Genomic DNA, 14,996 nt, shown 5'->3' on the forward strand with positions numbered 1-14,996 from the left:
AAATTATGCTATACATTATTTAAAAACCCTGTCACAAATTAACTAATTTCCTAAATCAACTAATATTAAGACTAATCATTCCTAATAAGTCAACTTCATTCCCCACAATCCTCAGATCCATGACAGGAGTATAAAACCAGTTGGGAAAAATGCAGTGTTCAGTTTAAAAGTAGTTTTGGAGCTGAAATCTCCAGGATGAGAATACATAGGGACAAAAACAAGTTAGAGTGAAGTTAAAATAATGAAGATCTTACTAAACACTGAAAAATATAAAGTCATGACTAAACATATTGGCTTGTGCTGTTCCGTGCAAGAGCCCAGTTCACTTACTCTGACCATTAAAAAAATGATTCCTGTCACGGTCGCTGAAGATCCTGTTGACTCAGCGCTGTTTGCTCAAGCTCAGACTCTGTGTGTGTTTTCAGGTATTGTAGCATCTTAACTGTACATGTACCTACATTAGATCGAGCCACAGAACAGCTGCCACCTTCTGCATGTGATACTACATGATTATACAAAGACACAGCTGCTGCGTGCACTCTACTGTATTGATCATACATGTATGTAAAACGATCTGTGTCCCTTTTTGTGAACATCCCTGTGTCACCTGATCACCATCATATGCGGACATGATAGAGCTCATATAGTGGAAGTGTAAACGTGATAGTGATAGAGCATGTGCAGTAGTTTAAGGTGAGGTTCTTACCACAGCGGTCCCTGATGACCAGGTTACGTCCTTCCTTCAGGTTGATGGTGAGTAGGAAGGACCTGGAAAGATCTCTGGTGCTGTCCGACACACTACGGGTCTCGGTGCTCATCTCACCCTGGACACAAACACCAAAACATTATCGGTATTTATTCTAGAAGAAGCTAAGCAATACTATATCTCATTTCATCCAGACTTTATGAGCAAGTCCACAGCAGTATCTGAATATGAACACACAAGCTCAATATAAGCAGGCAACTCTTCAGGCTCTCAGCTTCAGCACATTCAAATTAAGATAAAATAATGTATATTACATTAATGCCAAGTCTCAGGTTTTATTTGAATAGATTCATGTCAATATAGATAGAAGTTTTTGGAAGAATAAGCCCTTTAAACATACTAGTGCAGTGCCTGTTCTAAACCTGCCTGTTTGGAAGGGCTGTTTTCTTGGCCTGTAGATAAGCTGGTTGCAGTTTTCTTTCTGAAACTGTAAAAGTGACCCGCACTAACTGCAAATAAAGACAGGCTGCACAAAGAAGGTGACACAAAAGATGTCTAAGTTTATCAGTGTATCTTACAGGATAATGTCAGAGTGGCCGTCTGTCAGCTGAAGAGGAAGTTTGGTGATGCCGCTGGACAATGACCTTAAACACTGAAGTCAATCTACTACAGAATGACTGAATCATAAGAAAATCCTCCTTTTGAGGTGGTCCAGTCAGAGTGCAGATGTTTACCCAGTAGATATAACGTCCAATCACTTCAGAGAGTCGTTCACTACAGACATCCAGACCTGATATGACTGAGCTGAAGCAGAATGGTCTTGAACTCCTTAATGTTGTGTTTGATCTGCAGCTGCTGGAGTCTCATCCTTATGTCTGTGATTAGTCTTCATTTTTTGTGTGTGTGACCATTGAGGAACAGCCAAGTATGATTTTCATTTTATGAACGGTGCATCAGCGGTTTTACTCGACATTAAAGAGTCTTGAATCTTGTTATCACTGTCACAAAGGTTTCACCAATCAGTAAATCCAAAGGTCACCTTATATTCCCAGCAGCACTTTGGTTGTTTACGGTGTGTGCTCAGCAAACACATGACCTATTACATGTGTTAGTGTGTAAATAGTTTGAGCACATTATGTCACTTGTGAAATTCAGGTCATATTTTATTTACCAGCTCGTCCCAAAGAGTTAATAAAACTGAATATATATTAAACATAAATTAGACATTTGACTGTTGTTTTTATACAACAACAAAGAAACAGATAAATGGTTTTCTGCATTTGTAGACTATCTATCTTCCCTGTCCATGCAATGGATTATTTAATCACTCTCCACCAAACCAAGCATCTTTTACTGAATAAAAGTGCAGTTGCCTGGAATCACCCGGTGCACACAGTGTCCCGATCCTGACACAGCCATAAAAGCCAGGGTGACACAGACTGATTACTGAGCCACACACAGCCTACAGTCCCATCATGTCCCGAACACAATAATCTGGAATTAAACTTTGACATCAGTGTGTGTGTCAGCCAAAGCACAATGCTACTGTCTGAACCATACCGAACAATAACACCAGCACAGTCACTTAAACCCTCACAAACCTTTTTAGCATCTTGTTTAATTTGTGAGAGAAATCATTAGTAGAAATAATAAATAGCATCAATTCACCTCAGTTCAGGAACACACAATCACAAATGAAAAAAATCCACCACCTAGTGAACAGCACTTACATTTTGCTCGTCTCCCTCCTTTAACACTTCACGAGTGAAATCACGATTATCATACTGCGGAGACAAACATAAATATATGTCAAAAATCTACCATGTGACATAAAAAAATATTTTAAAAGAATGATGAAAAAGGAAAGTTTCAGTTTGCTGATCAGCTAAAGGTTCAGGGACTGATCTCGCTTTAGGATTTCTACCACAGGGATAAATCCTCTAAGCATTTATTAAAAATTCCTGTATCCTGGCGACTGAACAGAGTTAAACCCCTGAATATGGTAATGAAAAAAGCAAGTTTGCTTTTCTGTTCTCTTCTGCCCTGTTGTTCAGCTCAGTAAATTCAATCCTGACTCTCGCTGTCAACTTAACCATGAGGGATAGGGCATTTTCCCCTAAGGCAAATTGTGCACATGTTTTGTTTTTTTTGTTTTTTTTATTAAAAAAGGTACAGCATTATTCCTTGATTTTCTTTTTTTTTTTTAGGGATGTGTCCAGAAATCTCCAGTATAATAAACCTTCCTCTACCACTGAAGAAATAGTAGAATGACAGTCCCTTTAAAACTCAATCAAGCCAAATTTCACACACACTTAAAGATATCAGTTCCCTTAACATGTCTGAAAATGTGGAAAAATGCCTTATCTTACGATGTAAAATAGAGTAAAATAATAATATCCTGCACCAACACTTCTTCTGTTCTTTCCAGACACATACCTTATATACACCTTATATAACATGAGCAACTCATTGAGGTAATTTCCCACGTAATCATGACAAAAACTGCATGGATTTAGCTTCTCAAATGTTGTGATTTGCTGCTTTTACGATTGGACAAAACTTTGGACACAACAAACATCGTGAAGACACTTTGGGCTTGGGGAAGTGGTGATAGGCATTTCTACAGCATAATCAAATTATTGGTTGAGAATATGATCTTGAGATTAATCCCCAATAAAGGTAAACAATAGTTGCAGCCTTTTGTAAAATGGTTTAAAAAATCTGCCCTACAACATATAATGCAGATTTAATTAATGCAGGAGTAATCATCTAATGGTAGAATTTATAATCATGCTACAGGTATCCTTTTTCATCTTAATAGTTCATCTTAAGTCAGTGTTTTTAGAAATGAAGACAGAAATGGTGATTTTCCTGTTTTCAGCAATGTGGTTTGAACACACACTCACACACGACCTGTTCTGTGGCCCCAGGGCAAAAATAAAATGCTGGATCTCAACGGCGTAGTTAGTTTAAAATCACGCACAGTCAATGCACACTCGGAAACATGTGAGTGTTTACTCTCAAAGCATCTGCTGATTGCTTTGATGACTTGACTTATAAATTAATGATTTCTTGTGTGTGCCCCCTGTAAAATGCAACATGTAAAAATAAGCAGAGCTGGTTGCTGATGACATGTCAGCCCCCATTTTCACTTATTTGAAAGAATGTTGGTGATCCCTCCACTTTTGCTATGTAGCCAGGATGGTAACCGTAGAGTACTTTTTTTGCATTATCCAAGTACTTGCAGTTCACTACATGTTGCTATACAGTGTGAATACATCAATGAACTCTATTTAGCAAGTATGAGTTAATATGCAAGGTGAGATTATTGTGAGGCTACATAGGCAGAGGAGGGCTAACTGCAAATGTCAGAATGCTAAAAAGCTCACAAATAGATAAACATGCTCATAATTTAAAGGTGTTTAGATGTTCACATTTTAGTATGTTGTGTTAGCTTTAGCATACTTAAATTTGCTTATAGCACTAAAAAAGGTACAGCCTGATATTGACAATGAGTGAGTACTGAAACAAAGTAAAACAACAATAATGCATGATGAAAAGTTCAGGAATGAACAAAGTACAGTTCATTCTAAGGGGGAAGATGACTGTCTGTACAAATGCAACAGCATTCAATCCAATGGTTATTGACCCATTTCCCTACAACCTAATCATTTTGTAAGATGCTGAACTTAGTTTACAAGTGCTTGAGTTTATTTTCCATAATTTAAAAGTGAGGACAGGATTCAACTTTAACTATCAAGGGTGTGGCGGGAAGTCTTAAGACAACATTTACTATTTGCTGTTATGATTCAGCAGCACTCTCGCTTCATTGTTATTTCTGCACAATCAAAATGACCGGCATCTATTTCACTTGTCCAACTGCATTCTAACCACACCCATTCTAGGTGCACTATTAAGGAAACCAATCCAAAACAGCATGTTTTTACACTTTCCATGTGTTTATTAATCAAAGTCTTGTTGACCCTGACATTGAAGACGCAGGGAAACTCAGCAGTTCTCACCTACAATGGAATTAATTGCTGAGGCAACACCTGGGGGGAATCTTATGTAGATGGGGATGACTCAGGACAATCATTTTCCTTTGTTCAATGCATTGAACCATGGATTTACTGATTTATGAGCTTTGATAAAAATCTTATGTTCACAAAAAGGTGTCTGTGTTCAGTAAAGAAAGGGGGGCAGCTATGGCTGAGGGGAAGAGTGGTCATCCTCTAACCAGAAGGTTGGTGGCTCGAATCCTTTGTGCAAGATGCTGAACCCCAAATGGTAATGATAATAAAAAGACGAGGTTAGATCACTGTGGCATACACGTCCCAATGGCCATCTCAGAGGAAAATCAAATTTGCCTTGGAAACAAAACATTATAAGAAAATATATAAAAACATGACACCATATTTCTAAAGTATCTGCAGCCTTAAAATCCTATACTATGCACATTGTTGCTCGAGTGGCACACATACTATGCAGAGGCAAAAACACAACATGTCCAATCATGTCCAACAAAAAACCAATGGATGGGCATTGAGTCAATTATGTCTTCATATCATGAAACCAAGTATATTTAAGTTCTGTTAAAAACTATCGTTATACTAAAAATTTTACAACCTGAAAATTAGCAGTCACTGTGCTAATTTTATTTGTACATTCGATGATTCTACTGATTTATTACCTTAATGACACTCAATTGCTTTCACCATACAAGCATACTAGAACAATTCTTTGCCCTTAACGTCACTAGATGAGATATTTGACAAATATCCTTAAAATTCCTATTAATACCAATCAGAGCTGGAATTTGGTGCCTGTCCTCAAAACCAGGTAGTCAGGGTCAGAAGTGCCATAATGTTAAAAAGATGTGAGTCATTATATGCCATGCTGTGGTTGTATATAAGACACAGCCAGTTTGCTCACAGCTGCTGGAGATTATTAAGCAGGAACTCCCATGTCATCTCTATCCAGCTTAAAGTTAAACTTTGTATGTTCTATGCAAACATACCTACCTGCCAGCCACCTGATCACAGGCACTTCACCCTGTTCAACTACTCAATCTTGTTTGACTGTCAAAGTGTCTGTTAAAATTCCCACAAATGTATTGACTGAAAGACAGATACAAGAATTTTATGATATATTTGGAAATAAAAATTATTTTCTGAGTGCTACCATCCAAAAAAATTGCCATCTTTATTAGGCCATCTAAAGGCCTGTTTATGCATTTAGGAACTGGTCTGTTTTCTTTTAATACTTATGCAACTTTTCATATGAATGGTCTGTACCTGTGAGCTGTCCTCTAAGATGTCCACAGAGGGATGGTCTGGGCTATAGACAGTCATCATCTCCGGCAGGACCAGCTCCTCAGGCTCCATGCCCCTGACAGGTCCGTAGTGTGTGTCCGGAGAGTTCTTCTCCACCTCACCGAGACTGTTGCACGACTCTTGGGAGGAAGCCCAGTCTGTACAGTCTGCAGGCACGTTCAGTATGTGTTCACTCCTCCCAACTTCTGCACCAACTACTCTCATGTTCAGGCCACTCCCAGCTCTTTTCTGGCTTCTTGAAAGCATGACAAGAGGTGTGGAAGGGTTACTGTAGCTGGGAGTGTATTGTTGGACCTGTGGGCTGGAGGAGATGCCAGCATACTCTTGCCTCATGTTCCTCATGTCAGGAACGGAGGAGCTCATCCGATGGTCCATGGCGTGCTGAAGGTGGGCAACCTCCTTGTTTGGGCTCGTCTTGTCTCTCCGAAGATGTGGCAGCATCTTCTTGCGGAGATGGTGTAGCATGCTCGGCTTCTTGGAATCCATGATGTAAGGGAGGTTCAGTCTGTGTCTAACATCTGAACGTCACGCACAACTACAGTAAAAAAACAAAAACAGAAGAACAGAGAAGTCAGTCACAGTCTTATGCTTAATCATGGTGCTTATAGTAGATCTGAAATCAAGCAACAATCTTCATAAGGGCTGGGTAATAAATCAGTATCACTAATTATCGCAATGTGATTTTTATCAAGCAATATAAAAAATATATCAATATAATGCTTATGCACGAAGAAGATGTATGTAACAACAGAATGAATTGACCTCAGATTTGTAAAAGGTTTTACCGTTTATCAAATTCTCCACAACCCTCACAATGTTTTTATATATTCTATTATTGTGAGCCATTGAACCAACCCAGTATTTGATCAAATAATCAACATCAATTTACTCCTTTGAAAAAAGATATTTCAGCCTTTTATGTATTATTATTTTGTTCATATTTACAAATAACACATAATCACTGGATAACAGATAATACAGTAGTAAGAAACACAATCAGCATTATAGCACTATTTGAAAGTTTTCAATGAGTCAGATACTCACATCATATACTTTCATACACCTGTATGAAACCTCTTCATAGAGAAGTGTATCAGACAAAAGCAGCCAAAAATCACGTGCTTGGCCTGTGTTAAATATACTGTAGCAACATCCAACTGCAGACCCACATCTGTATAACACTCTGCAGGGAAATGGGTAAATATAACAGTCAGCGCATATTATGAGGCATCTCTCATACCACTTACATTTCAAGCTGTCATCTCTCTGAATGTTCAGTTATACAAACAGCAGCAGTACTTGCTCAGAACTGCAGCCGCTTCAGACAAATCCTGATTTTGTAAAGCAACAGTCCAATAAGCCTCTTAACAGCTTCATACTTTGTGTTGTCATTAACTGCAACTGCTGACCTGCCATGTCATGTCATCAGCTGATAAAAAGGAAGTGGAGGAAGACCGGGGAGGAAACAGATGAAGAAACAAGGCAGTGCTCACTGCTCAGTGTTTCGCCAAATATTATGACACATGTTAAGGTGTCAAACCAAAGATAGTATCTGAGAATGAGAGCACAAAATGTTTTACATTTGACACCTCACCTGAAACAGTAACAGTGAAACAGCAACAACTGACATCATATTTTGTTCAAATGGTTTTCCAATGCATTATTTAGCATATAACCATGTATATCTATATGTATTTTGGAGTAAACTGGTAAATCTAATGACTGATATCTGCAGCCCTGATTCACAATTCTCTCGCCTGACCCAGATATGAGGATTAGATGGTGAATCAGTGAAACGGTGAGAGACAGAGACAGCAGGCACGGGAAAAGGAGGTTGGCCTCAAATAGGCCATACAGCCGTCATGACTGCTGTTTGTTATTTGAATGACGACCTATTGAAGTTAAAGGAACACAATACAGTTTGATCAAGCCCAATAGAAAAATTATGAAAAATAATTTTTTTATTATTATTTTCTTATTTGGGTAAACAGACTCCGCCACAGAGCATTAACTTTATACAAATGTATTTTACTTACTGCAATAAACTGCAATTGCTGCATGTTTCCAGCTTTAATGATGTTTGAGATTTGCCTTTTCTACAACTGCGACTGCATCTCTGCTAACTTTATCATTGGTCTGTTTCTCTTGGGAAGCTCGATATCCTGCATCTACTTGTATTTGGTTGGAATTTGCCATGACGCTTGTCAGAGATGACATAACAGCTGCATGTGTTTCGTTCACCCCGACCATGACCTGACGGCAAACAGCCAGATGGGACCACCCTTAAGGAAAAGTTGGTCTATGTTCTGTTATTTTTTCTATGTTGTTTTCTTTTATCACAATAAAAAATAATTCATGAATAGCCTCATGGGCTGCATCAACATATCTCATGTCTGCATACGGCCCAGAGGCCAACCGTCTAGTCTGCTACAGACATGTTGTGTTGACATGGTTACAAAATGTTCATGTTTATGTGACCTCAAATTAAAATAAATCCCAATGTTGTGATTTTAACATTTTCCAACTGTTTTTTTTTAGCAAAGGTTTTGTTTGTAGGAAATTAGATAAACCTGTGACATGTGTTTTGCCTTCAGCTCACACATCTTAGTGTCCCTGACTCTGAACCAAGGCTGCAGGGACTGAAGCAGAGTGTGAACACTGGAGATGAAAACTGATAACTCTACACATAGCTGCTTTAAAGGCTCAGTGTGAAGGATGTAGAGCCATCTAACAGTGAGATTGAAATCTGTAAACAAATGAATACCCATCACACCAAACCCTCCTTTCCTAAGAGTGTAGGAGAACCTACAGTGGCCTTGAAATATTGTAAAAACTTGAAAGGTCCCCTTTACAGTCTGTGTTTAGTTTATCTCACTGGAACCATGGAAGAGGACCTGCTCCTGATGCTGATATAAATGGCCTAATCTGAGGTAACAAAAACCCAGTGAGCCATAGTTCACGTGATTATATACTATTCACAAGGTGAGAATATCATTGTTTAAGAAAAAATGCCTTTCTCTCATCTGTTTAACTGTTCCTATAACTTCTAATATAGCATTATAACAGATTTCATTTGATATTGGAGAGTTTTTTTATTTTTATTTCCAGACTCTGTCCTGATCTGGTTGAGGCCTAGAGGGGCTACATCTGTCTATGCTTCCAGTATGTAAGCAGGTACCTGGAATGTCTTTACAGGTTACAGCAGACAAACAAGTAAACCTGCACAACAGCACAACCAGCTCACAGACCACTTCCGCTTCTCACTGCATTCCATTGTTGAGGCGTTACACTGCAGTTAGTTATTCTCAAAAAACTGGTTACTGACTGAAGTGGGGATCAGAGCTGTGGTGGTTTGGTGGACATCAGCTGTGAACTTAACTTTTCTCAAAAGTATAAACAAAGACACTCAACATCAAGAATTGACTCTTAATAAACCCAATAATGTGAGCAGCCCAGTTATGAAGTATTGCAAAGTCACGAGACTAAAAGAGGAACATGGCAGCAGAAAAATGATCAAAACACACAAACAAACAGGTCTGTGGAATAATTATGTGAGTGAGATAATCAACCAGGTGGCCACACTGCATTGTGGACCATGGCCTTCCTCTTATCTGCCAGTCAAACCAGAGGGATCAACAATACTTAAAAGGTACAGTGTGTAGAATTTAGTGACATCTATTGGTGGAATTGCATATTGCAGCTGAATACCTCTCACCTCACACTCCCCTTTCAAACATGAAAAAGAACCTGTGGTAGCTTCAGTTGTCATAAAAACTCAAAGGTGTTTAGTTTGTCCAGTCTGGAATAATGTAAAAAACATGGCGGTGTCTTGGCAATTCTACAATCCCACTGTGACAACGAGGAACAAGACAAAAATCTCTAGTATTGTATTGTCACACTTGAATGCTCAGAGCATGGTACACAAGACAAACGTTGGTTTGTAATATGCACCCCGATGGGAAGCTGGTTGTTACATTACATTCTGCATAATCAACATGTTACATTTCCCTTACAGCGGCCACCGTAGAAAGGACCCCATCAATGTATATACAGTATAAAGTATATGTCTGTTATTTGTCTGGACAGACATCACACTGATGCACTGACAGGGCGCAGGTTCATTTTCATTTCCTCAATGGGGAGGAGTTCATATCCCTTCAATATTGATTTCTAAAAATAAACAAAATGGCAACATGACCAACGTGACTTGCATCACAAGTATTTATTAAACCATGATTTAGATCAAGATAAACAAGCAACCTTAAGTGCAGGGGCCAATGTGAAAGTGTTAAACAAACATGAGATTCGGTTCGAATCCTGCATCCGACGGCCCTTTACTGCATGTCATTCCCCCTCTCTCTGCCCCCTGCTTCCTGTCTCTCTTCAACTGTCCTGTCCATTTAAGGCATAAAAAGCATAAAAAAATATACTAAAAAAATGAATAAATAAAATGTATCCAAGTAGAATATCGCTGAAAAACTGCTGATTCGACTGATGAAATGTTTGTTTTGACTTCTTTACTGATGAAATTAGAGATAATACGATGCCAGCATCAGAAATGCCACAGTCACTGCAGCAAGCACAAAAATCTACGTACGATCAGAGACCACATCTTTAAAGTTTACTAGTTTGAAAGAACTGCAACTATTCTTTTCCCAGAACAACAGCTGTGTTGTACAGCCACTTTAGTGGTTATTTACAAGAATGTGTTCTCTGCTTGAAATTAAAACATTACTGGAACATTCAAAACTTAAAAGGTCTTCTATTTTTCTAAACTGTGGCTGCACTTCTTGTGTATTCCTAGATTTATCAATTTTGGTTCTTTTCCGGTTATGACTGTATAATAAAATAAATTCTATGGCATCATTGTTTCTATGTATTTGTTACCAACGTATAAATTGGTATTGTTTTAAATACACTGGTATTGGATCTGTACTCTGTATCAGCAAAACACAAAGTCTAGGTATTAGAATGTTTGTCGGGAAAGGAAAAATGGCACATGAGGCAGAGCTGTTGAGGACATCTGACCTGTATCGCCCCATCTGTCTGAAGTGTGGAGTTAAAGTTATTAGTAAATACTAATTTTGAAAACTCAATCTGAACTCTAACAAACTAAAGCCTCAGTCGTTTTTCTTACAGGTGCTGGAGCAAGACCACACGTGTACCGGTGACTCAAATAAAAACATGCATGTCTGCACAGAGCCTACCGTGTGTCTAATCTCACTCCAAAATGAGGTCACTGACTTCACACAGCACCTCAAATAAGAGATGATATCGTTTTGAAATGATACTGTGTTTGTTAATTTCTTATATATGAAAGAACAATGACTGACTCGATCCTCAAAGTTTTACTGATTTGAATAATAAACGAGCAGTGATTTATTCTGCCTAAAAAAATGATGCTTAATATCAGCTCCAGTTTGACTTTGAATTGATTTCTGTCAGAAATCTCATTCTGAAAAAGCTTAATTCTGCATTATGTTATCTACAAGACAGTTACTTTAAATGCTGTCTTGGGTCGCAGCAATTTTTTTTACATTATTGGCATTATTTTGTGTGTATATAGACAACATAAATGCATTATGTGGGCTGAGTTTCACAAGACTGGGCAGTCTTGTCAGAACAAGACAAGAAGCCATTTCCTGCATTTTTAGTTTGTGGTTCCTTCACTCGGATATGGAGCAAGACTGCAGCTCAGTGAAGAAAACAAAACAACACATTAGAGAACTCTTGCATCAATTTAAAACATCTGCAGTTAATCTGCAGTTCTGGTGGATTACGAGTTGCCATTTATTTCCTCACAAACCTTTTCACTTTTGTAAACAGTTTCAGTATGAACTTGTAAAAAACGTGTGTGAGGTTGGTAAACTCAGGAACTTTAAAGAGTGCAGCCCAGGATGTTTCAAAAGTTGGTCAAATAGATTTCAACTTGTGAATAACACACAGCTCAAGTATGAACCAGCTAGGTGAAGTGAAGCGGATGGATGGAGCTGCACTGACTGGATCATATGAGGGTTGATGTTAAAATGTCTTCTCACCTCATGCAGCAGTGTCGTGCAGTTGAACCACTGGACTCATAATACCTTTAGTTTGAATTGTATCAAATATGAGTTTTACCAAAGAGAAAACCTTTATAAACGTAGAAAGACTCTTTGTCAGTGTGTGTGTCAGGACACAGACAGTCGTAGTGTCCAGATGTCTGAGCAGAGTTTAACATTAACCTCAGTCAGAAGCTAAAACTCAAACAGAAGATGTCTGAGGTGAAGCGGTGGAGAGTCTCACCTGTCCGCCGGGACCGCGCTCATGCTTCCGGGCAGACAGGAGACTCACCTGGGCGGCCCCAGCTCAGAGACCCCCAGTCAGCTCACTACACCACCCAGAAAATAAAGAATAAAGGAAGAACTTGTACCTTACTTCCCGCTGCTGCGAACCTCCGACGAGTGTTTGTCATGTCCGGTAAAGTGTTATGGACAGAAAGCCAAACAGCAGCAGCTCCTCTCCGCTCGAGCAGGAGCGTGTGTCAGTCACTTCCTCCTCCGAGACTCACATCACACATCTCAGCCAGGAGAGATTAACACTTTCACAATAAAAGCTCTTCCGCTGACCGCGTGCAGCAGAGAGCACCCTGGGACACGTTTAAAAGTCTGAGTATGATAAAGTATAACATCATGTACGGTGTGTTTCAATATATTACCGCGTGTTAAGTCGAGCCTGGACATTCTAATATTTTACAAATAATATTATGGTACTGATCCACTAAATATATAATTCAATTTGGTTTTATTCGACTCTTCCAACTCTGCATTTTAAAACTCTGAGATTTTATTGAGAATATAAATATTACACTGTCACAATTACCAATTTACCAGAACCATGTGAGAGAAGAAAGAGACATTTTAGTTTGGTTCATGCTGTCCAGTACATTCACACAGCAGTTAAACCATAAAGACTCACATCTGGTCGCCATGTTTATTACTGACTTCTCCTTGTTTACTTCCATAAACAGCATGCTGCGTGTGATGTCTTGTTCTTCTCCGCATGTGGGTCACATCAGGTCCATGACCAGTTCTCATTGATTGGGGTCTGATACTGGCCACATTTTAAAAGATAATGTGAACAGATCCATAAAAAAAATCAGATCTTGAAAAATGGTGGGATTTATGACCTGCACTTCAACCAGCCAACAGGTGGCACTCAAGAGGCTTTGGCTTCACTTTGAGTGAGCTGTCACGTCATCCAACTTTAATTACATTTGATAGTTAGGACAAACAAGTTCTATGCTTGACATGAACCTACAGTAGGTGCTCATTGTTTCTTTAGCAAAGGTGAGTTTACGTAGATCAAGTTACCCTAAGCAGAAAAAAATCAGTTAGGAAGTTCTATGGAACACTGCACCTTTAGTCAACAGGATCATCATGCAAGGTGTGGTCCATGTTTACCTGAGTCATTACTTGCTCACTCCTAGATATGAGATATGCTCATTTAAAATCGGAAACATAAAGCTTTTTTTATTTACCAGATGTATTTCTATGGCAGTATTTTGTGGCCCACAGAAAAATAATCCTCTCAAACAGATGTTCACTCACATCATTCCCATTAACCTTGGTACATTTAATCCATCCACCCTCCAACTCTCCACCAGTGACGGAGTGAGGTCACTGCGGTTTCTCTCTCCATTTGAATTAGCATCATTCCATTGCTCCTCTCTTTCCCACAAGCGTACACACTTTACTTTTCATACAATTATAGTGATCGGCCAATGTCTTGCATTTATCATACCAGAATTATACATTTCAGATAAGTTTATCCCATTATCTTGTACCTTCCAAGAACTGATACTAGACTAAATTAGGCCAGTGTAGTTAACTAACAAAATTAATAAAAAGATGAAAGATGTCACCTGTCGGGACGAATTATTTTAATTTTATCAGTTGTGCTGCTTTAAGAAAAGTAACACACATGACCTATGCTTGTAAGTTACGTCTGCACGGTGACATCTTTTCACACAATGGGTCAACATTACGTGGCAGTTAACATCAGTGCTGACACTACCAACCAGAGGTGTTAAACATGTGACATCCCACTGCTTTCTGTTCTGTAGCTTCCATTCATATCTTCCATTCTGATGGGTCACAGTGATTCAATCATTGTTCCAGTTCTCTTCCACCTAACACCTATAGATCTGTTTTCAGGTAATGTTTTATTAACATCCTGAAGCTCCTGTCTTTTTTGCAGCAGGGTGTTAATGATCATGACATTTCAGACTGCACACACTGATGTTATCTATCAACACAAGCCTCTTCTGTGTTCAGTTAGTTTTTCCTCCTGTATTTTATTCCTCTCCTGTCTCGTTCTTGCATTCCCACGAATCCCAATCACCACCACTTCCTCTACAGTCACCACTCTACATCTGGCACATCCTTAAATCAGCTGCTCTTCTGTTGAGGTTGGTATCATTAAATAACAGAAATGTTGTTTACGAATATTTTTACAAAGCCCTGTATTCTGTATCTGTTTGTGAACCTGAAATGATTTTGTCTCCTGTCTGCAAAGAGGTGCACCAGGAATGCTTTACAACGTTTTCCCTTGGCTCTGTCTGTCTCAGTCTATCTGTTCACACTGACTGATAAGTTTCCCATCCACTTATTGTTCCGTGGAACCACTGTGGTTTTTCTTGCAGCTTTTGCATACTGCACCACATTCACTACTTTGTACTCACCAACATGCTCCATTTTTTCTTCTTTGATTTGCTACTCAGCCCCACAAACGATCATCAAAGTCCCATCACTGAAATTGTCAGCATTGTGCAGATTGTGTATTGCACGATGAAAAAGAAACGCCTGAAGTGCTTGAAACATGTGCAGAGGACTTCAATTTATCCAATCAGTCCCACAGAACTCTTTCATGAAATCGCCCGTCCTGTTGTGACATTCATGCACATCACTCTGTGTGCATGT

The 14,996-nt window shown here is 39.0% G+C and overlaps 1 protein-coding gene across 7 annotated transcripts in view; it reads right to left on the reverse strand.

The window, feature by feature from the left end:
* Positions 1-12,604, reverse strand: part of LOC109625191 (multiple C2 and transmembrane domain-containing protein 2-like) — a 32,099-nt gene extending 19,495 nt beyond the window's left edge. For 2 of the 7 annotated variants that reach the window (XM_069534038.1, XM_069533949.1), the window contains exons 1-4: positions 12,454-12,589; positions 6,001-6,574; positions 2,437-2,490; positions 707-824 (exon numbers count right to left, since the gene is read on the reverse strand). In XM_069534038.1, the coding sequence (XP_069390139.1) occupies positions 707-824; positions 2,437-2,490; positions 6,001-6,525 (697 nt within the window). In that variant the 5' untranslated portion in view covers positions 6,526-6,574; positions 12,454-12,589. Of the gene's footprint in view, positions 1-706; positions 825-2,436; positions 2,491-6,000; positions 6,575-12,448 lie in introns of all 7 variants that reach the window. The other 5 variants (XM_069534178.1, XM_020080327.2, XM_069534005.1 and 2 more) reach the window with 4 other exon arrangements.
* Positions 12,605-14,996: the final 2,392 nt, after the last annotated feature.

Source organism: Paralichthys olivaceus, chromosome 1 (assembly GCF_024713975.1).
Source record: "Paralichthys olivaceus isolate ysfri-2021 chromosome 1, ASM2471397v2, whole genome shotgun sequence".
NCBI lineage: Eukaryota > Metazoa > Chordata > Actinopteri > Pleuronectiformes > Paralichthyidae > Paralichthys > Paralichthys olivaceus.